Here is a 22,912-nt window from a genome sequence, read left to right on the forward strand (position 1 = left end):
ATACTCTAAAAATAATATCATATTTATAAAAATCCAGCTGAGGGGATTGAAAACTGTATCACACTGAAAATTGTCATGCTAGACCAAACTCTACTTATCTGGTTTTGTGTTGATTGACTAGCTCTGTGGAACACCCCCTCTCCCCCCCACACACACCGCCAACAAAGTAGGCATCCCCAACTCAAGCAATCAATATCTTCAAGGTTTTTGGTCCAGCGTGGTTTGACCTTCAATTAAAGACCAGTCTCTTCTAGACAGCTGAGTTTTGCTGGTTCCTTGGGTGACTGCTTAGTGCAGGTTTCATTACATACAGCACATTAAGTCTATAGGGTTTTTAAATGTTCTGTGCTTTTTGTTTTATTGTAGGTGGATCCCAACTTGTGCATCCCTCTTTATTGATCAGAAGGAGATGTGGCTTCATTTGGCACCCCAGAGTGACTTTGATTCCCCTAAGCAAATTGAAGAGTATTTTGCTTCTGTTGCAAATCTCATGTCATTACAGCTACGCGAGATGGTTATTAACTCTTTGGAAGACCTCCTGGCATTTTTTATGATATACAAGGTATATGGAATGAAATGGGTTGCTGTTGTTTCTTTTCATTGTGATGTAGAAATAGGAATCTATACATTCCTCAAATCAAATACCTTTTCAGGGGTAAATGCCCAGGATTCCTCCTGCCTTCCAAACTTATGGCCTGATTCTGTAAAGCCATGCTGGTATTCAGTAGGACTTCTTGTGTGATCAAGAACAATTCACTTGTGTAAGAGTTTGCAGGATCAGGACCATAATTAGCAAGTTCTAAAAGTTTTCAGCTATTGATGTGCATTGCTGTAGTTTTGCTGTTTAGATAGGCTCTGATCTAGCAAAGTACTTTAGCACATGTTTGACTTTAAACATGTAAATAGTCCAATTGAAGTCAAAAGTGCTTCAGTGCTTTGCTGATTCTGTCCCATAAAATCATATGTGTGTACAGGCAATAACTACTTATTAATATATGTGGTGCTATGACTCCAGCATATGAGTGCCTATCATTTCTTCCCTTCAGTAACATGGTTGTGTCAATAGTTAAGTATCACCCAGGATCTGCTATAATCAGCTACGTAAAATATTTGTAAATAGCACAGATTTGGCTGGAGTATGGCAAACAGCCACAGAAGCATATTGACAAAGTGTGGAGCTGCACCCGCCTTGTACTAAGGGTTGCATTTGGATGACGATGATTTATGATTTGTACTGCAGTAGCTCCTAGATGAGGCCCCCAGACATTGTGCCAGGTGCTGTGCAAACAATTGGGATGCAAACAAAATAATTAAGAGCTAAATAATTAAAAATGATTATCACTCATTAGGGGTTTGATTCTGTGAGGTGATCAGGGCTCTACTTCCATTGAATCAGTGAGGACTGTGCGGGTCAGTACCTTGAGAGATCAGGCTCTAGATCAGGATGAAGATACTGGTGGTGCAGTGTATTAAAAAGATCTCAGTTTATGTATGGGATTTTAAGTCATTTTTGAATGACTTTTGAGTTGTGCGTGTTATACTTAATTAGTTCAGCATTTATTGTTTTTGTGCTTTTTTCCCTTGAGGATGGGAATGACTTTGGAGAACCATATCAAGAAATGCAGTTCTTTGTCCCTCAAATACTAATAATCAAACTCAATGTGGAGGAACCCAAAATTGTGTTTCAGCCACTTTGGAAAGATTGTTGGAATTTAATCTACTACTGTTTCATGGAGATCCTGCGGAGTTCGGAGGGACTTCTGAAGGTATAGGGTAAAAGAAGGGAGATGGGCTGTATTGTGCAGAGAATGCTGCATGCAGAATGAAACCTATGAGTCAGCCTTCAGCTAATAAAGTGATGAGTGTGGTATAAAAACTCCGATACAGAAGACAAACAGAGTTACATATGGGTAGCTGGCAAAGCTTTAGTGATTATAGTAGAGAACATAGAAAGGATTCCTGCTCACATCCAAGCTGCTTTATTGCTTTGGTGTGATCTCACATACTGTTCAGAAACAAGGAATATGTGTTGTCAAGTGAAAGCTATCCCAACAGTACAAATAATTATTACCTCTGCTCTCTGCTAATTTTCTTACAATAACAGATTTTTCTACAACTATTCTAAGTGGGAACACTTTGTTTTTCATGACAATTGGAAAAGTGCAAATGTTCTGATTATGTTTTCCCATTTATTCCATTCTATTATATAAAAGTGTCCTCTGGGATTCTTTAATGTTCCGAAGTAAAATGTTCATAAAGTCGGCCCAATTTTTAAACACAGGCTCTAACAGAGCATCAGAATCTTGCATTTGAGTGCTCAAATCAGTATTTAGGAATGTAAATGCCAATGCCTAAAAACATACTGGATGCCACTGAATGCCTGCTCAAGTGCCTAAATATGTGATATTTGAACTCCAGTGGCCCACTTATTCTGAGCTTACTCCTGACTATGGTCCTGTTTCAGCAAAGCATCAAAGCATATTCCTAAAGTGCGTGTTTAATTGCTTTGCTGAAGCAGGGCCAGTGTAGTGCAGGATGCTGTTTCTGCCAGATCACTAGATAGGTAGAATTCTGCACTTCTAGCCATGGTGTGAAATGCCCTTGCTTTTCCTGTAGTATGCTGTATTTGTGTTGTGGGGTTCCTTCTAGGTAGAAATGCAACTCTTTCCAGAATTAAAAAAAGATGACGCCACTCTTCGTACAGTGAAAGTGGATGAATCTTTGGTTTCAGAATATGTGAACAAAACTGCCAGGATATTTGATAGCAACGTGGTTGGTCCACAGAAGTAAGTTTTTGCTTTTAACTTTGATGCTTATCTGGATCCACCAGCATGTTAAGGCAGCATCAGTGTCATTTTTGCATGTTTACTTCCCATTGCCATGAAGCCTAATTTGGGGATCTTGTGTTTGATTTACAATCTTCTGTGTTTAAGGTACTTAAATGTGTACAAGAAATACAGTGATCTTTTGAACAACAATGCAGAACAAGACATTACTGATTTTTTGAAGGAAAGCCATTCTCTAGATGATTTCACTAAGGTAACATCTAATAGTATTATTATTACTAATCACTCATACAGCAGTCAACATTTTCATGGCAGTTCACAGACACAGATCACAACAAGTTTTCCACCCCATGCTTTCTAGTCTAAGGGCTTGATACACCCTTGTAGGTACAGAGGAGTGGGGACAATTTACATCCACCCTTGCCTCTAGGGCAGCTGTGCCAGGTTATGCTGGGGAGGGCAAAGCTATGTTCCATGCAGAGTCCTACTAGAGGAGGCTCTCCAGAATGTGTACTGGATCAGCACATCCTCTCTTTGTCCCTCTGCTCCCCTCTCCTTAGCCAAGCCCACGCGCTTTCTATGCTGCTCCTGCTGGGCTGGAGCCCTGGCTGAGTGCAGTTTTTGCAGGCAACTTGTGCCATGACACCCATGTGGACTTTTCATTATTGGGGACCTCCTGCTGGGTTCTGGGATTGGGAGTGATTTGAGCCCTAAATGGGTAAACATGGATTGTTATTTCTGTTTAAAATATATTATCCACCTGGTGGCTGACAGATAATTCTTTGCCCTCATGTAGCATTTCCTATCTGTAGAGTCTAAGGAAACTAATAGGATTATTCTTTTCCCTGTTGTAGAAGATTGACAATTTAACAAAACTGAAAAAAGAAATAGCCTCCATGCATGTCACCGTCCCTCTCGCCATGTTCTGTCTGGATGCTTTAAATCTGAATGAGGAGCTTTGCAATCGGGCCCAAAATCTTAAAAATAAGCTGATTCAGTTTGAAGTGGATGAAAACAGGGAGTTAAATAAGAGGTACATATATGTGAGAATGCATGGCTATCACTAGATTTGTGCATTGATGCGGTATATCAGTGCCTGTGTAGATTCCTGAGATAAATTTTATTCATCTGCTGGATTTTTACAGGTATATCTACAGGATTCTGTAAATTAACACAGCATTTCACTGGTTTGCAAGGACTCCATGTTGTGCATGTAAAGTTGACCTGAAATGTTCTTTAAATAAATATTTTTTAAAAAAAAAAGTTCCTGAGTTAGATTCTACCTGGATAGATCTGAAAGTCACAATGAAAATATTTGACAATTATTTCCTTTTTTACTGACTTGCTAGAAGTTAAGTTGGGGGTTCTATATTTCCCCTGCAAGAACTAATGCCCAAATAAAGCAGGGTAAGGACCACAGTTCCCTGTTCTGCATATCGAGATGTCTTTTGCAAGAAAGACCTGGGCCCTGAACTCTAGTTTTAGCCAGTAAAAAGTTTACTTTACTATGAATTTAGCTTTAATCTACTGCGTGCATCCAATGAAGTGAGCTGTAGTTCTCAAATAAATTTTTTAGTATCTAAGGTGCCACAAGTCCTCCTTTTCTTTTTTTGGTATAATTGTGCTTCACTTGAAAGAAATCCCTTTTCTTGTGAGTAAATATGAATGGTTACTCTTGGAATTGGGTTGTACTTGAAGTGTCTTGAGTACTGTGCATGTATGGATAACAAAAGTGCTTAGTCCAAACCTGAAACAAGAAAACACATTGTTGGGAAATGATATGTAATGGGTGTCTTTTTTGCTTCTGTATGTTCCCCATTTTTGTCCATGTTCATTTTTTGGGTGGTAGTTTGAGGATCTCTGGGTAAATCTTATCTTTTTGCCTAAATTTCATGCAGGATGCTTAGTTCTGTAGATGTCAGGAGAATAAGTGAGCTTCTGATTTCTGCACTTAAGGATGCCTCTGTATGTAAGAGTTCAGCTCTTGAAACAGAACATTCTAAAATTGTGTGGGAGGGAGCAGTTAACATAGTGTGTTAATGCCAATTAATGCCAATTTAACAAGCATTCTACTGTACGGATTTATCAGTCCTTGAAAGAGTGGTAGGATGTTGGAATTGAATGCCCTTAATTAATGCATGTCTGTTATGTGTATTAATGAGAATATCTTGTTTGTAAAGGGGCATTAGTATCCTTTGACATGCAATCTGCATTAATGAGATCCTGCATATAATAATCATAATTATGTGTCTGCTTTCTTTTTTGTTGTAGTATTTGCAATCAATACAACATAATTGCAGACAAAGTCAGTGAGGTGCCTTTGAACACTGAAGAGCTGGTAGAGCTTACAACATACTTAAAAAAAGCCAGTGAAGTTACTGTTTTTAAGCTGAGACGTGAGATCTCTGAAGCAGCCTACAGGCTGGAATTCTTGATGGACTATGCTGATCTGCCTTGTATGTTTAAAAATATGGTATATAAAAGTGTCCCTGGCAAAAATGTGTATATGTATGTGTCTGTATACACACACAAATATATATGTATATATGTATATTGCTACTGAAAGGTTCCAAAAAAAGGCAAATGGCAAGACAAAAGGATTCTCTAGAGGGAAAAGATGTGTAAATGCAGGAAGATTCCCCTTTCCCCTCCTCTGCCCACACATTCTTCCTTCTCTATGATCTCTCGCTGAGAGATCTATGAACTGAGAACTCTTTCAGAGAATTTTTATAGTATGTGCAATGATTCAACTAACATTCTTCACCACTGTATTGGCAAAATCAAGTAGCCTGGTTATTTATTAAAGATATTTCTGTCAGTTTAATAAATTGCTGCAAGGGTTTTGAGGGTAACTAAAAATAGTTTAGAAATGAAAATCAGTGCTCATCTAAGGGCTTGTCTATGCCTGGACATTTAGGACACTCTTATTCTGGGATAAGAATATCTTTCTCTGATTTAGTTTATTCCACTTAGCTAAATTATACCAAATAGCTATAGCAGAACTGTTATTTGGAATAGCTATGCTGGTCAGTTTCTCCCACGTAGTCAAGGTTTCATGCAGATAATGCAATATTTCTGAGCTGATGTCAGTATTTTGTCCTACCACTAAACTATTTAAGGAAACAAAGCTAAACAGCCAAATCCACATCTGGGATGTTTGAAGGTATCTATTTAAGTACCCTTGAACTTCCCAGGCCACATCTTTTAATAGGCCATATCTGAGGTCCTTACTTATCTTTAACATAATCCTTACTCAGGAAAATTTTCCAGTGGAGGGTTGAATAAAAACTGAGTAGCACCAGCTCACGTTTTCATGATACTGGCTTTGTTTTTGTTTTGCCGTATTTGAATTTTATCCTTTTCAAATCATCCGTCTCTTTTGAAATGTAGAAGAGCAAATTGGGGTAGCACTGGCATAAATGAAGGTAGAAACAGACTCACAGTTTGCCAACCAACTATAATAATTTTACATGAGGATCATGCTAGGTCTGATTTTGAGACCAACTTGGTCTGCAGTTTTACTCCCACAAAATTACAAGTGAAAACAATTTGAAATGCTAAATGACACCCCAGATTATTTGTGCTTGCAACATTCCACTCACAAAAAAATGGATGCCACTTTTTTAAAGATGTGTCACTTTTTCCTAAACGTAGTCTGAACAGTTCTGCTTACTCTTCATAATGACTACTTGGTACACTGCTCGAAGGATAATTTCCAAAATGTTTTTTTTAATTGTAGCTGAGGACATAAAGCTGAATAGTACTGTTTTTCACTGGCCGGAACAGATTGAGATAATCTTTGAAAATAGCAGAGCCCAGTTGTTTAGCAGGAGAGATCATGCAGAGGTTTCTCTGGTTAAAAGGTATGCTATTAAAATAGGACATTCCCTTGAACTAGGAGTTTAAACTTAATTAAGCAAGAGAAATGAAAAGGCTTGGGACCAACAAAAAGGGAGGTACTGTCAAGTCAATGGAACTGCTCGTGGGTGGAAAATCTGTCTTCTAGTACTGTGGGGTTTTAAACCATGTTTCAGAAAAATATCACTAAGCAGGATGGGCTAGATTTTTTCCCTGTCCCGGAATAAGTCTAATGGATGGAAGGAAGGATGGTGCTATGATTTTCATAATTTCATCCCATTATTCCTAATTACATCCCCATATACTATGATAAAAATGTTATGTTCTCTCCTTGTTGTTTGTACCTTTCATACATCTATATGTGGTTAGTAAAAGGCAGCAAGGACTAGTCGACTGAGCATGGGACTAAATTTTAAAATGAGTCCTGAGTTCTAATCCTGTCTCTAGCACTAATTTACTGCATGGATATAGGCAAATTAATTAACCTTTGTGTTTCAGTTTCCTCATCTGTGAAATGGGAACCTCATAGGGCTGTTGTAAGGATTAATCAATTAGTATATGTTTGCAGGGGCATCTTTACTTACAAATCCTAAATTTTGAGGTTAGATTTCACTTGATGATGCCCTTTGTAATTTAAAAAATAACCAAAAGCCTGAAAAATGTAATATTACTGAGCTATCTTTGACTCTAATTAGGTGCGCCCAGTTTGAGGCATTACTTGAAAGTTATTTCAAAGAAGTAGAAAGTTACAAGAAACGTGATGTCATGACCATCGAAGAAATGAAGAATAATGTTGAGAAATTTAATGAGCTGGATAAGAATCTGGATAATGCACTAGTGGAATTTGAGGCAAGTAATTATCACCTAGCTTAAGTGAAAAGTTTGTTTGTAATGTGTGTTAGGTAAGATAGATGCTTAGGTTCATATCCTGTTTTTTCATGGTCATAGGCACATATCTTGGAGTTGGCTTTGAATAATTTCCCCAAGTTCTCAGACATCTATTGGCAATATCCTGCCATTTCCATTACTATTGCTGTTTATTAGAGTTGGTTTGAAAAACTGGATACTCTTGACAAAAAATTTCATTAGAAATTCATTTCTTGTGGGTTTTTTTCTCAAAAATTTGAATTTTAAAATTTTTCTATACCTGCATCATCCTCTCTGCTGACAAATCTGGGTCCATGTGGAGACAGGGCTTCCTCAATGTCTAAGAATAGAGGGAGAAACACGTACAGAGATGGCTCTTATCTCTGAACATGGCCTCTAAAGCACAGGGCTGGGACTCAAAAGTTCTAGGTTCAGTTTCCTGCTCTGCCACAGACTTTCTGTGTGACCTTGGGTAAGTCATTTAATCTCCTTGTGCTTCAGCTCCCCATCTATGAAATGGGGATAACAGTACTTATTTTCTGCCAGCCTTTCTCTCTCTTTTTTATGTTGATTGTAAGCTCTTTGGGGCAAGTTTATGGTCTCTTACTGTGTACATGTACAGCACCTACCACCTGGTCTTGCTTGGAGACTTTGAGTGCTATTGTAATGCAAATTAATGAAAATAATAATCATAATGGATAAAATTTACCAATATACTTAAGTGACATAGGATCCTAAGTATGCATGTCACTTCTGAAAATGGGAGTTAGGCTCCTGTGTCTCATTGAATGTCAATGATATTTGGGCTCCTAAAAGTCTATGACATTTTTTAAAATGAGATTTAAAGTCATTAGGGTCAGATTTTTCAAAGGTATTTAGGCACCTAAAGAGGCTGATAGGTGCCTAATGGGATTTTCAAAAGTCCCTTGGTGCCTAACTCCCTTTAGGTGTCTAAATACCTTTAAATATCTGACTCTTAAGCCCAATTGAAAATGTTACCCAATGTTTCATAATAGGATTCTTACATAATAATTGGACTTCTTAATGGAAATATTTTTTTTCTTAAAGGCTATTAATAAAGAAGAGGAGTTACTTGAGCGGGAGAAGAGCCAGTTTCCTCTACTACAAACTATAATTGTAAATAAACAACCCTTTGAGCAACTTTGGGTAACAGCTTACAATTTCCATACTAAGTCTGAGGAATGGATGAATGGTGAGGACAAGAGCTGGATGAAATATTTCTCACAAAAAGTTTATATGATGAAATTTACCAAGTTTGAGTTGGCTGAACTTCTGTAGAATTCTGTAGAATTACAGCCAGCGATCTTTTGAGAAGCAACTGGGACCAAAGCCCTAAGTTCCTGATATTGAATCTGTTTGTCATACTGATTTGCTGTGTGGTCTAGGGCAGAGGTTCTCAAACTGTGGTCCACGGACCACCAGTAGTCCGGAAGCTCCATTCAGGTGGTCCACGGATAGTTCCCTCTAAGATGCAGGCCTGGGTAGCTGCACACAAGAGAATGAAGGGCCACCCACCTAATTAGTGGGCTCCACTGATTAGGTGTCTTGACCCTGGAAAAGATGCACATGTCATGTGAGGTTGTGGTCTTGGGGGGGAATAGGGAGTAGGTGGGAGGGAGCAGTGGGGTGAAAAGAGGGGGTGGGGAGAATTTGGGATGTGCAGGGCTGCGGTGGCAGAGAAAGAGGCGATTTTCCCCAGCTCCAGGGCTGTGGCTGCCGGGGAAAGATGGCCCTCCTTCCCAGCCTCAGCTCTGTGGCTTCTGCTGCGGCTGGGGGGAGAGGGAGAGAGCCCTGCTCCTTCTCAACCCCAGCTCTGGAGCTGCCGCTGTGGGGGAGAGAGGGCACATCCATCGCATTAGAAAGGTAAGGCTACTGATATTAAAATATGAGTTGTGTGCTTTTATTTGTAGAACAAAAAATGTTTAAGTTTTTTTTTATATAGCGCTTTTATCCAAGGTGCTTTACAATAGTTAGCTAACAGTAGAAACATCTGGAAAGGTCATTAAGTGGTCCACCAAGACAGACCCTCAGCAATTTTCAAGTGGTCCGTGGGAAAAAAAAGTTTGAGAACCACAGGTCTAGGGCAAGTCATTTAATTGCTCTGCATCTCCGTGTCCCTATCTATAAAATGAGAATGCTATTACTTACTTACTGAGTTTGTGCAGCTGTTGCAAAGATTAATTAGTGGCTGTGTGTAAAACATTTTGAAGAGGTAAAGCACTGTATATAAGAGCTAAGTATAATTGTGGGCTTGGACCTGGTGTTATTTTAAGGTAGTTTTTGGGAATTTATCTTGTTCGCACATTTTCCTTAAAGGAGAATGGTAACAAATACCTATAAATGAATCTTTTTAGTGATAACTTGCTGAGATCTTCTTGCTGGCCTTTTCTAATTATACATGCAGGATCTCTCCAGGACTTGAATTCTGAAGAAATTACTGAGGAAATTGGAAATATGTGGAGGACAATGTATAAACTAACTAAGACTTTTGCAGACCTGCCTGGACCTAGACGCTTAGCAGAAAATGTGAAATTTAAACTTGACAAGTTTAAGCAGCATCTTCCCATCCTGTCTATTGCCTGCAATCGCGGAATGAAGGACAGACATTGGGAGCAGGTGCCACAGAAATACATTTTAAACAATGAAAACATTCTACCACGATAAGGAAATCCACTCAAAATTTACCACATGATGGTCCAATATTGAAATCCTTAAAGGTGCAGGCAAAACTCCCTATGACAAAGTGGGAGTTTGGCCTGCGGGTAAAACTACAGAACTGGGGGAAATTATGTTGGTTTTTCTTTAACTTTTATATCTTACTAGCTACTTGATAAACGCTGCTTACAAATTTATGTGATGATTGTGCTTATTTTTTCACTTATTTTCAGATCAGTGAAGTAGTAGGATATGAAATAAGACCTGATGAAAGTACTTGCCTTCTAAACATGTTGGAATATGGATTATCAAAGTATATTGAAAAGTAAGAAATATATACTAAATCTAATTCCTTAAAATCAATTAGTATATTTTATATGCTTTCATAATCAGATATCAAATTCTAGTGTATTGAGGCTTATTGGATTGTTGTTATTATTATTATTATTATTTTATTTTATTATTTTTAGAGTTTTTAAGGCCTTTCAAATTTTCACTGCTGAACTTTATCTACTAAGGATGGCATTTTCAAAAGAGCCTAAAGAGCACAAGCCCCACTGAAAAACAATGGGACTTGTGTTTCTAAATTACTTAAATTCAATTCACAATCCTCCCCCCCTCAAATCTCTACAAAGCTTTAATTTACAACCAAGCAGCAGCATTATATCATAGTGATTATCAGCAATAACTTGATTAGTTTGAAAATATAAAAAAAAATCCTTGAAATATATGCATATGCACTGTGGGGGAATAGCAGATGGAGCGGTGATTCTGGAATGGCCAGAAAATGTCTAAGTTATCAGTGAATTATGCAGGTAATTCCTAAGAAGAGACAATAAAACATTCACCACACTGTCATGTATTTGTCTTTGCCACATATGTTACAGTAAAACTATTTTAGACAGTTTTAAAACATATTTTTGGTACTATTTTTATTACATTCTGTATCTCTGAAGTCAGGTACCTCGATACCCAGTGTCCATCTTTCAGGAATTATTGGCCTGTTTTCTAGTTACCAAAATTGGGTATATGCTTAACTTAACTTAGATTGTAGGCTCTTTTGGGCATGGGCTGTGTTTTTCTTCTGTGTTTGTATAGCACCTAGCACAATGGGATCCTGGTCTTTAGGCACTACCATAATAAATATTTTTTTTTATTATGAATTAAGAAATATATGTGAAACATGCATTTAACTGACCACTTTTGTATGCAAATACTGGGCTGTAATACATGGACACTTCAATGGTATGTGCAAGTCTGTAATTTTTCTCATATGTTTTCTCACCTAATTGCCTTTTTCCTTCCTGCATTGGAAGATTACTCTCATTCATTCATTCATTCTCCTGCTTGTGGAGTGTAGAGTACACACTTTGTAGCCCCAGTTTCTAGAGAGCCCAGTTTCCTGCTCTATGTTAAGGCTGAGGCAGGTGAGATCAGAAGCCATGATATCCCTCCAGCATTTTGGCAAAGCCGTCCACAATGTCTTCCCCTCCAGCTTGTGTTGGATCAAACACATATGGCATATGGAGCAGATAGCCAAGCTATCTGAGCCAATATTGAGTCACTTGGGAAGACACTAGAGGCTGGTTGGTCCGGTGCCTGACATCCTCATTCGTAATGTAATGAAACCATCATATGCCTTCAATACGTCATTGCTCTTTCATCTCGAAAGCATCCATCTGGTGCATTTGCGTCTCTGTGGTGGCCCAGGTTTCAGAGCCATACAAAAAAACAGAAGCCACTGCTGCTTTACAGATCTTCATCTTACTCTGAAACTCAGACCTCAGTGGTTCAGGAGTCAAGTTAGCGATCAGTATTACCCCAAAGAGCCACAGTAGTGTGAATTCATTGTTTCATTCACAGCAAAATGATTGACCAAGCATTATTTTATCAACTACAATTGTTTAATAACATAGTAAAAGCATCCTGATTGGTTAATAACTCAGATTAGTTAATGATTAAATCACAAAGTGTTTTAATATCATGTGCTGCAAAGAGCCACAGGAGACACATTAATGAGCCACTTGTGGCTCATGAGTTTCAGTCTGAGTATCAGTGCTCTAAATGATATTTATTTATTCACAATCTTTTCCTTTTTCTCTTTAGAGTGTTGAGGGTTTTTTGCAATGTAGCTAAACCAAATTTCATTTTAATCTAGACTGGAGCCTATTGGAGCAGCAGCCAGTAAAGAATATTCACTAGAGAAATCCATGGACAAAATGAAATTGGAATGGGCCAACATAAGCTTCAGTTTTGTGAAGTACAGGGACACTGTGAGTATACATCAAACTAACAAATGTGTTGTTAAGTAGAATGGGTCTGAGTCTGCCTCACACTGATTCAGCAAAATAGTGGAATTATTCCTGATTTACAGTGGTATAACTAACTGAGAGGAGGAGAATCAGGCCCAACAGACCATGTGAAGTTACCAAACTATCTATTTTAGGTACTTATATGGCTTCCAATGTCATAGTATCTGAGCATTTCATAATCTTTGATATATTTATCCTCACAGCATCCTTAGGAGATAGGGAAGTGGTGTTATCCCTATTTTACAGATGGGGAACTTAGGCAAAGAGAGATTAAGTGACTTGCTCAAGGATGCAAAGGAAGTCTGTGGTAGAGCAGGGAACTGAATCCGACTCTCTTTGAGTCCCAGGCTAGCACCCCAACCACTGGACCATCCTTCTTTCCCAACTAAGGTAGCATCTCTGTGGACATTTTGGAAATGGGGGCATACAGCAGAGATACAGTCCATCTCTTCTGGTATGTTACAGGTGCTCATTTGCTTCCATCCACACCTTACAAAGACGGGGAATTACAGGCTAAATTTTTGGGAGTAAAATAGTTTTAAGATCAATGAATCAGAACAACTGTCATTTGCCTTAACAAAGTCTGATATATTTACAGAATACGAGTATCCTGTCAGCAGTTGATGACGTCCAACTTTTGCTTGATGATCACATAGTTAAAACGCAGACTATGTGTGGCTCTCCATTCATCAAACCGATAGAAACTGAATGCCGGGTAAGGAGAAGCTGGTTTGACTGAGTTAATACGTCTCTCATAATATGCTTTTCTCAAGTGGTTTGTGGTATTTTGGCATGAGAAGATGTTAAAATATAAGCTTGAGCTGTTTCTAAAGAACTCAAATATTCATACTGTATTTTCAAAGAACGCTGAGCTACTGGTTTCCAAAGAAGCATATGCAAAGCTTGCCAATATGCTGAAGGAAACAGTAATTACAAGCCAGTCACTATATGCATGTTTTTTGAGTTGTTTTATATTTTAGGAATAGGTCAGTTGCTTTAAACAAATTCTGCTAAATTGTGTAATGAGATGCAGCTCTGTCATTTGTGAGAAATAATATATTTGTAATCTTTTGGCATTACCATAAGATTTTCAAAGTTATTCTACCTGTTGGTCCACCACTCCCTACAGATATGATTTTATGGTAAGCTGATGAAACAAATCCCTCCTACAAGTAATTCATTGATGAAAAGAGGAGTTAAATATTATGATTTCCCTAAAGGAAGCTTCCACAGAAAACAGATTTTTCCCATCAATATTTGATGGTAATTTGAAGGCTGTTCTAACCTAATTCTCATGACTTGTCAACACTTCTAAACCCTTAATTCCATCCATTCCTTAGGACATTGGCCGTGATCCTAGCAAGAGCTGAGGGCAGAGGGAGCAAATGCTACTTTAATTTATAGCTACCTGTAACAGTCCCCAAGGGGCTGTATGGCAGCTGGAGATTGCTGAAACACAATACAATCTGGCCACACCTCTTCCATTAATACATTCCTGGCATACCCCTTACAAAGGGATCTGTTTGGCAAGGAAAGAGGGCCCAGTCCTCCTCTTCTTACTGAGGGCTTGTCTACACTTACATTTTATAAAGCTTTAACTTGCTGGCTCGGGGGGTGAATTTGAGCACTTTAAAGGAAATGTGAGTGCTTTAAAGCGCTAGTGTGGACAGACTCTGAGCGCTGGGAGACCTCTCTCCCAGCACTCACGTGTGACCACACTCACACTTCAAAGCACTGCTGCAGGAGCTCTCCCGCAGCAGCGCTTTGAAGTTTCTAGTGTGGACGTAGCCACAGGCAATGCACCCATTGACTTCAGTGAACAATTTGGCTGTCAGCAGTGTAATACTGGGTCAAAGTTAATGAATATTCAGATATTTATTGTGGGTGTGGAGCAAAATTCAGAAGATCTCTTTGTTTCTCCATTCTTTTTAAACTACGTCATTGGTTTTCATAAAGACTCATTTTGAGTGTGTAAAATAATCTGCTACTCTGCCCACATGGCTTGTGTCATTTCATTGTCAAAATTATTTCAGGGGGTTTTATCTGATGCAAGAGACTGATTATTTTTGCAGCAATCAAAGGGATATTAGTCCTTAAATTACAATTTCATTATAGTTTGCGATGTTATCATAGCCATGCTGGTCCCAGGGTATGAGAGAGACAAGTATGGGTGAAGTAGTATCTATTACTGGACCATCTTTTATTGGAAATACAGTATTCTAAAGATTGCCCTGGAAAACTCATACGCCTCCTTTGATGTGGCTGTTGAGTTCTTTTTGTAAATGTATGTATTTGTTACTTAAAGGAGTTGACTGAACTTTAACTTGGCTGCCTAGTAAGGGTAAAAATAGAGGTATGTTGTACAAATGAAAAAGAATCCATTTATAGAGAGTATCTCTGAGCACGTCTAGAGGCAGTCACTCATGACGAAGAACAATACTTTCATCCAGAGGTTTGAAACGGTGGTGTTTATCTCCTGAAATGAACTAACTTACAGTCAAACAGACAAAAAGTCCAATCTTGTGACCTTACTTACATGAGTAGTCCTTCTTCACACAAGTAGTGCCAATGGGACTGCTCATGTGAGTAAGGAATAAACACATGAGTGAAAGATGCATGATCAGCCAGCCCATGTTTTTTTTTGTAAGTAGTTCTTTCATGCAAGAGTATAATATTACAGGAAAAGTTCTTAAGTTGGTTTGTGTTCAATCTCATATATACTGATAATGAAGAACTGTAACAGAGAAAATATTGCATTAAAATAATCCGATATTTTACCCTCTGTTTATTCTGCTACTCAATGTACAATTTAAAACAATTGTTTGCAGACCATACATGTTAAATGTTCTGTTTACAGGCATGGGAAGAGAAGCTTGTTTCAATGCAAGATATTTTAGATAGCTGGTTAAAATGCCAGGCAACATGGCTTTACCTGGAACCAATTTTTAGTTCAGAAGACATTATAGCTCAAATGCCAGAAGAGGGCAGAAAGTTTGGAATAGTAGATGCTTGCTGGAAAGACATCATGACACAAACAGTAAGTATTTGCATTTAATAAAGTGCAAATTATGTTTGTTTATATTTCATCAAATTAGTTTTAAGTAAGATAATTTGTCTGCTTATCCAGAGTCAGAGATTCAGATTTCAGTCACTGGAACATGAAACACAGAGCCCAAAACACTGTTAATGCCTAGTCTTTTAGCAAAAATGGTAGGTAAGATTACCTACCCTTTTGAGATTTCTGTAGAATCTAGACACCACAGAATAAATTACCGCTGATCCTTTCACATTAAAAGGAGTGTAATAGCAGAGAGCAAACACAACTCTGAGGACAAGCACAGAAGAGGATAAACGTAGGGTGCTAAAGGTGCATTTCATAGGACTTGCACTCCTATTTGTGAATGAACAAATTACTATAAACTGGCCATCATTAGGCTTGAAATTAGACAAAGGTTTCTAACCATCAGAGGAGTGAAGTTCTGAAACAGCCTTCCAAGCTAAACAGTGCAGGCAAACAAACCTAACTGGCTTCAAGACTGATCTTGATAAGTTTATGGAGGGGATGGTATGATGGGACTGCCTATGATAGCATGTGGCCCATCAGCTGGGAATTTTTCGCCTTCCTCTGCAGCGTGGGGCACGTGTCACTTATACTGTAAATGGTAAATTTTCTGTAACTTTAAGTCTTTAATCCATGATTTGAGGACTTCAGTAACTCAGCTGGAGGTTAGGGGTCTATTTCAGGAGTGGGTGGGGTTCTGTGGCTTGCAATGGGCAGGAGGTCAGACTAGATGGTCATGATGGTCTCTTCTGAACTTAATGTCTATGAATCTGTGACTGCTGAAAGCCCAAGGCACAGCTGAATGTCCATACAAATAGTGATTTGTTCTCCAAATCAGTATACGTTTGAAAAGATAGTAATACCTGTGGATGTGATCCTATAAATTTTTCACAGGTTACAATATTGTTGGTATTGTTTAATCTCGACAAAGCAGTGGTCTTAAACAGCAATAACTGTCAAATACTGCATATATATTTTCCTCATTTGAAGACATTCAACAACCAAAGCAGTTTCCATGCTCTGTAACATATTCTGTAGCCTTCGTTGTCACCAAATAAAAATAAAATGAAACAAACTGACAAACCAAATGTGAACTTTTTAGCAGTTTCTACACTGTGTTTCTTTTTATAAAGGTGAAAGACACCAGGGTACTTGTAGCAACTGAGCAATCCAGGATGTTGGAGAGGCTTCAAGAAGCAAATGTTCTCTTAGATGATATCCAGAAGGGGCTGAATAGTTATTTGGAGAAGAAAAGATTATTTTTCTCACGGTAAATTGATTAACAGGTTCAACTTAGAGCAGCAAGAACCATCAAGAGATTCTAATGCTCTCTTTGTTTGAAATAATTTTTATTGAGTTGCGTGACTTGTAGTTGTCACAGAACACAGTTCTGTGCAGCAAAAAATGACAACCTATTTCCCTTTCTAGACATGTAGCCCAGATTCCCTGTTCCAACTGAGCTATGCTTGGCCCAAGATTTGAGTGGGTGGGGAGGCCAAGGTGTCTTAGTACAGCAGGAACCTGCAGTGGAAAATAGATCAATTACAGTGTATTTTCAGGGGAACATGCCATCTTCAGTAGTTGATTGCAACCCCCCCGCCATCATTCCATCGGGCATGCCCTACTCAGCTGCACAGAGGTGAAGTCCCATGTAATTGTCCCAGAGGGTCTAAAGATGACTAGGTGATGGTGGAGAACAGGCTGTGTGGCTAACTTTACAGTGTGCATGGCTGTCCCCCAAACCTGATTAGATTTCTTTCTCCCCTCTGTTTTGCATAAGGGGATGAATGTGACAACTGGCATGTAAAAAGGTGTAATAGTTTTATAACTTTTAAATCTGCTCCATAAGTCCAAATATCAAAGACTCACATGAACCCAGAAGTTCTTGAGAATAGTGCATTCCCCAAATCAGAGCAGGTAACTTCCCTTTTGTGATAAGTCTTTCTTACTTTAAGAGTTAGATCAAATCCAGCTTCTCAGATGATGGTTTCATGTCTGAAAAGTGAATGTGCATTTTCTTTTCAATAGGTTCTTTTTCCTGTCTAATGATGAGCTGCTTGAGATTTTATCAGAAACCAAAGATCCCCTTCGAGTACAGCCACATTTAAAGAAATGTTTTGAGGGAATCTCTACATTAGAGTTTACAGAAGATCTCGAAATCACAGGAATGATCAGTTCAGAGAAAGAAATGGTTCCTTTCATACAGAAAATCTACCCAGTGAAAGCAAAAGTAATTTTTTTCCTGTTATGACATTACATGAATAGTTGGCGGTAAAGGTTGTGCTTTTGGGGAAATGAGCTTTAAAATACCAAGACCCGATTTTTAAAGGCATTTAGTTGTCTAAAAATGCAGATAGGTGCCTGCTGGGAGTTTTAAAAAGGAGTTAGGCACTTGGGCGGAGTTGAAAATTCTGTAGGTGCCTATCTGCAACTTCAGGCATCTAAATACCTTTAAAAATTGGCACTTAGAACATAACTAAGATACCACATCACAATGGAAACAAGGAATGAATGAAAATATTAAAGGTACCAGTATAGGATTGCAGCCTAGCCTTATGGTCAAAAGGTGGCACAGTGGAGGTAGCAGCATGTAACAAGTTGAAGAAACACTCTGCCTTCCTCATGGCAAGAAGGCACACATGAGGCCAGAGTACAGAGAACACTGCTGCTGTGCTGCATTGTCCCTGGGGGGTTAGGGTGGCCAAAGGCTGTGTGACACAGGAGGGAGGCGTGGCCAGCGTGGAGAATGGCATGAAAACACAGGGAAGGCCTTGTGAATCTCAGACTATCCCTCATCATCGCTGTTCCTGCCCCACAACAATAGCAGCATGGCTCAAACAGCTGCCTTGTCATTAGCGGCTATCCTCAATCCCAGTGTGGCCACAGCCCCTTTGGGGATGCAGGGAGGTGACAGACTGAGAGGAGTTACTGTTGTTGCTAAGACCAACAGTAACTTGCACTATAAACTATGTAATAAGGCACGCTGTTATAATATGAATTAGATGGATGAAATTCCCTGACCTGTGTTATCCAGGAGGTAGGACTAGATGATCTAATGGTCTCTTCTGGCCTTACAATCTGTGAACCTGTAGGTTTTGTAGAAACTTGCCATAATGAGTGGCTGATTCCTCTGCCTCTCCTTGGCCATGCCCCACTAAATTGTATGGAGCTGAATTGCTATGTAGCAGTCATGAACAGGGGTAAAAAGTACAGGGTGAAAGATAGGGGATATTCTATTTAGCAACCTTTTAACCACATCTTTCAGGAGCAATGTGTTCACTGGTGTTATGGCCATGTTGCATTTACCTCCCAGAGCTGCATTTACACTACCTGGATGTATGGACACCACGCTGCCCCTTCAGATGCACGGCTCAGGCAGTTCACATGGCTTATTTTTCTGTATGCACTGTTTTGCTGCAGGCATGCCTTCATTGTGTACACCAGTGCTTGTGCCTCTATTTGGAGGCTGTCCACCCGTTTTCTTCCTTACCACCAGAGCAGAAAAAGGCATGAGTCAGCCTTTATGCTTTAAGCCTAATATATTCGAAGGTTTACTCCAGTCTGAAATTTGCTCTTTAAATGCCATTTAATCACAAATTTTATTTGGTGTATTTTCACTCTCCTCTCTTGTTCTTGTTTTAAGGGCATGGTAGAGAAATGGCTTTTGCAAGTAGAGGAAATGATGCTGGCCAGCATAAGACAAGTTATTCAAGATGGCATTGGAGGATATGTTCAAGTAATTATTCATCTCTTGCTTCTGTATCAATAAATTACAGCATAAAGTAATTAACATAAAGTAACCTGCACATGTACAGGGCTCAAACTCTCCTTTACCACCATGTTAGGTTTTAAACTAAGTAGAATCCTGTTGTGCCAATTCAGCAGCATCCATTAAAAGTCTCATATCTAATTTCCTTGAAGGAAAATTAATGAAGTTCTCAGTGTTGAGTGCCATTTATTTTATAAATCAGATTTAAAAGCATTAGGGAAAATAGATTTTGTTATTGACAAAGCCTAGTGCATACACATCATTTTCTCTATCTCAAGTGTGATTATTTTTTTTTAAAAGGTTCCCCGAAATAAGTGGGTACTTCAGTGGCCTGGACAGGTGGTTATTTGTGTTTCATCCATCTACTGGACAAAGGAAGTGTCTGAAGCCATGCGATCAGGAACTTTACTTGTAAGGTTTTCTTGTAAATTCTTTCAATTAACCAAAGATTAAATTATGATATTAAGAAGAACTCTAACAAAGTGACTGCATTTTTGAAAGCATAAATTCTGACTTTTCTACTTAAGTTAAATCGTGGCAGAATATCCTTTAACTCAGAGCGCTTTGCAATTTCCACTTTTCTTATTCACTTTTGTTGTTTGTCTGCTTTGTTTTCTCTTTTTACTTTGCATTCAGTCATGCTGTATATTTGTCTTATGTCTCAGCAGCAGCTATTTCTCTATCATTATGGACACTGATTTTGATTTCATTTACACTGGTGTAAATCAGAAGTAACTCCATTGAAGCAAGTTGCAGACTCTTATTCATAGAGCTTTGCAAGTGTGAACAGAAGAATCAAACAAAAGTTGCAAACTATGACCAGAACTTATAAATAGTTACTCCTCTATGTATGCTTATCCCCTAGTATGTTTACGTGCCTAGTCATGTGAGAACTACACACATGAGTAGCTGTTTGCAGGATCAGGTGATTACACAGCTTTTGTGGCTGCTAGCTTCTCAGTAGGATAAAGGTGCATCAGCTAGGTTTGGTAGTTGAATGTTATTCTTCCCATAAGTATTTTCAATTCATCCATCATCACCATGGTCTTATGTATTACCCCATTCGGGACTGACCCAAAGTACACTAAATAACGGAAAGACCTCCTGTTGACTTCAATGGACTTTTGATTGGACCCTAGTAGAGTTGGATGAATACTGCAACCTTTTTTTCCTGAAATGAAATTTTAAAGAAATTTGCTTCAACTGTGTGCCCCTTCTTTGATCACGTTCTGGAGCTACTCTAGCAAATGAGTCTACTGGTAGGGATTTTCGTGAAAACAGAAAATTTTTAAATAGTTACTGCAGCAGAGACCAGATTCTGATGCTTGTACTCATCCACTCAAGACACAGAAACTACCTTGGCTTCAATTAAGCTATGCTGATTTACTGCAGCTGAGGATCTGAACCCATATGCCCAGTCAAAACAGGCTGAATTTAAAATGCTTGCAAAAAAAATATCATCAGTGATCCATGGACCAAAATTATTAGTAGAAACTATTGGGCAAAATAATTTCAAATAAAGAGTAAATTCAGGAAAATATTACATTTGCTGAATAACTATTTATTACAAGTAAAAACAACGAGGAGTCCTTGAAGTGGGTTATAGCCCACGAAAGCTTATGCCCAAATAAATTTGTTAGGACTCCTTGTTGTTTTTACTGACACAGACTAACATGGCTAACCCTCTGAAACCTTTTTATTACAAGAAATTTCATCCAGCTTTAGACAATAGAGAGAGCATGTATATCTCCTGGTACAGAGACTTGGCATTTGATTTAGGGAGAAATAAATGGCTTCCATTTCAGACTACAAAACCCTTCTGAGTAGTTATGATGAAATAAAATGGCAGTATATGAAGGAGACTGTTAAATGTTTGCATAGTGCCATTACTGAACTGCCTCATTTGGTTGAAAGAGTTTGTTCTAATGACTGCTCTGGGAGTTTAGGAGCTATTTGCTATAGCTTACCATTAATACTCACATTTCTTTCCGTAACAGGAATTCTTGGAGAAGAGCAACCAACAAATTGGAGAAATTGTTCAGCTAGTGAGAGGAAAGCTGTCCAGCGGTGCCCGTCTGACTCTTGGGGCTCTCACTGTCATTGATGTGCATGGTAAATGCATGATTATTACTTCTCTCCTTACATTCCAGACAGAACTGCTACCGTTAACTGAAGCAAATTATCTGCAACAGGTAGCTGGGGTGCTTCCCGAAGCTAAAGTTACGTCCTGGAGAATTAGTTAAAGGATTATATTAATTATTTTCAGTTGCTAATTCACATGAGACAAAAGCTAGTTGTAAATGCCGGCTTTAGGCATGAGCAAGATAACTAATGATTTGAGCATGTAGCCTGAGCAATTCAGAGCAAACTTTGTGGGATGCCTAATTTCAATGCCTCTTAGCTGGGGCGCCATTTCAGATTTGGGGGGGAGGGCGCAACTTTAACCATGATTCCTGGGGCTACTTAGACACTTGAAAACTCTAGTTTTTTTGGCAGATAATTTAGCAATTAGCTGAGAGGAGCCCTGTATCTAATTCCTTTACAAGAGAAAGAAAATTAAATAAATATTAGACCCACTCAGCTCTAATAACATGTTCTGACATCTTGTGGCAAGTCACCTAAGGGACACTGGTTAGGTTTACAAAAAAAAGAAAAGGAGTACTTGTGGCACCTTAGAGACTAACCAGTTTATTTGAGCATGAGCTTTCGTGAGCTACAGCTCACTTCATCATCTGATGAAGTGAGCTGTAGCTCACGAAAGCTCATGCTCAAATAAACTGGTTAGTCTCTAAGGTGCCACAAGTACTCCTTTTCTTTTTGCGAATACAGACTAACACGGCTGTTACTCTGAAACCTGGTTAGGTTTAGAATGTTAATGTATATTCTTACTTTATTACTGCCACAAGTACTCCTTTTCTTTTTGCGAATACAGACTAACACGGCTGTTACTCTGAAACCTGTAGAGAGAGAGACCCCATCAGGACAGCTGGGTTCTATCCCAGTTCTGGGAGGAGAGCAAGGTCTAGTGGGAAACAGCAGTGAGCAGATACATCTGGGTTCTATATAAGAACATCAAAATGGTCATACTGGGTAAGACCAATGGTCCATCTAGCCCAGTATCCTGTCTTCCAACAGTGGTCAATGCCAGGTGCCCCGGGGGGAATGAACAGAACAGGTAATTATCTAGTTGCCCTGTTGCCCGCTCCCAGCTTCTGGAAAACAGAGGCGAGGGACATGCAGAACATGGTGTTGGATCCCTACCCACCCTGGCTAATAGTCATTGCTGGACCTATCCTCCATGAACTTATCTAGATCTTATTGGAACCCTGTTATAGTTTTGGCCTTCACAACATCCCTTGGCAAAGAGTTCCACATGTTGACTGTGAAGAAATACTTTTTTTTGCTTGTTTTAAATCTGCTGCCTATTAATTTTCTTTGGTGACCCCTAGTTCTTGCGTTATGTGAAGGAGTAAATAACATTTCCCTATTCAATTTTTCCACACCATTCATGATTTTATAGCAATCTATCACCCCTTAGTAGGGCTGGCTCCAGGCACCAGCGAACCAAGGAGGTGCCTAGGGC

At 38.9% G+C, this 22,912-nt stretch overlaps 1 protein-coding gene across 1 annotated transcript in view; it reads left to right on the forward strand.

Annotated features, from left to right (window-relative positions):
* Positions 1–22,912, forward strand: part of DNAH3 (dynein axonemal heavy chain 3) — a 99,476-nt gene that overhangs the window by 22,082 nt on the left and 54,482 nt on the right. The window contains exons 8-26 of the mRNA XM_077828752.1: positions 367–562; positions 1,587–1,766; positions 2,650–2,786; positions 2,934–3,039; positions 3,641–3,819; positions 5,058–5,242; positions 6,526–6,649; positions 7,340–7,493; positions 8,580–8,724; positions 9,937–10,148; positions 10,421–10,512; positions 12,346–12,460; positions 13,098–13,214; positions 15,357–15,536; positions 16,694–16,830; positions 17,589–17,790; positions 19,204–19,296; positions 19,630–19,740; positions 21,327–21,441. Of these exons, the coding sequence (XP_077684878.1) occupies positions 367–562; positions 1,587–1,766; positions 2,650–2,786; positions 2,934–3,039; positions 3,641–3,819; positions 5,058–5,242; positions 6,526–6,649; positions 7,340–7,493; positions 8,580–8,724; positions 9,937–10,148; positions 10,421–10,512; positions 12,346–12,460; positions 13,098–13,214; positions 15,357–15,536; positions 16,694–16,830; positions 17,589–17,790; positions 19,204–19,296; positions 19,630–19,740; positions 21,327–21,441 (2,780 nt within the window). The remainder of the gene's footprint in view (positions 1–366; positions 563–1,586; positions 1,767–2,649; positions 2,787–2,933; positions 3,040–3,640; positions 3,820–5,057; positions 5,243–6,525; positions 6,650–7,339; positions 7,494–8,579; positions 8,725–9,936; positions 10,149–10,420; positions 10,513–12,345; positions 12,461–13,097; positions 13,215–15,356; positions 15,537–16,693; positions 16,831–17,588; positions 17,791–19,203; positions 19,297–19,629; positions 19,741–21,326; positions 21,442–22,912) is intronic.

The sequence above is a fragment of the Eretmochelys imbricata genome, chromosome 10 (genome assembly GCF_965152235.1).
Source record: "Eretmochelys imbricata isolate rEreImb1 chromosome 10, rEreImb1.hap1, whole genome shotgun sequence".
NCBI classification, from domain to species: Eukaryota; Metazoa; Chordata; order Testudines; family Cheloniidae; genus Eretmochelys; species Eretmochelys imbricata.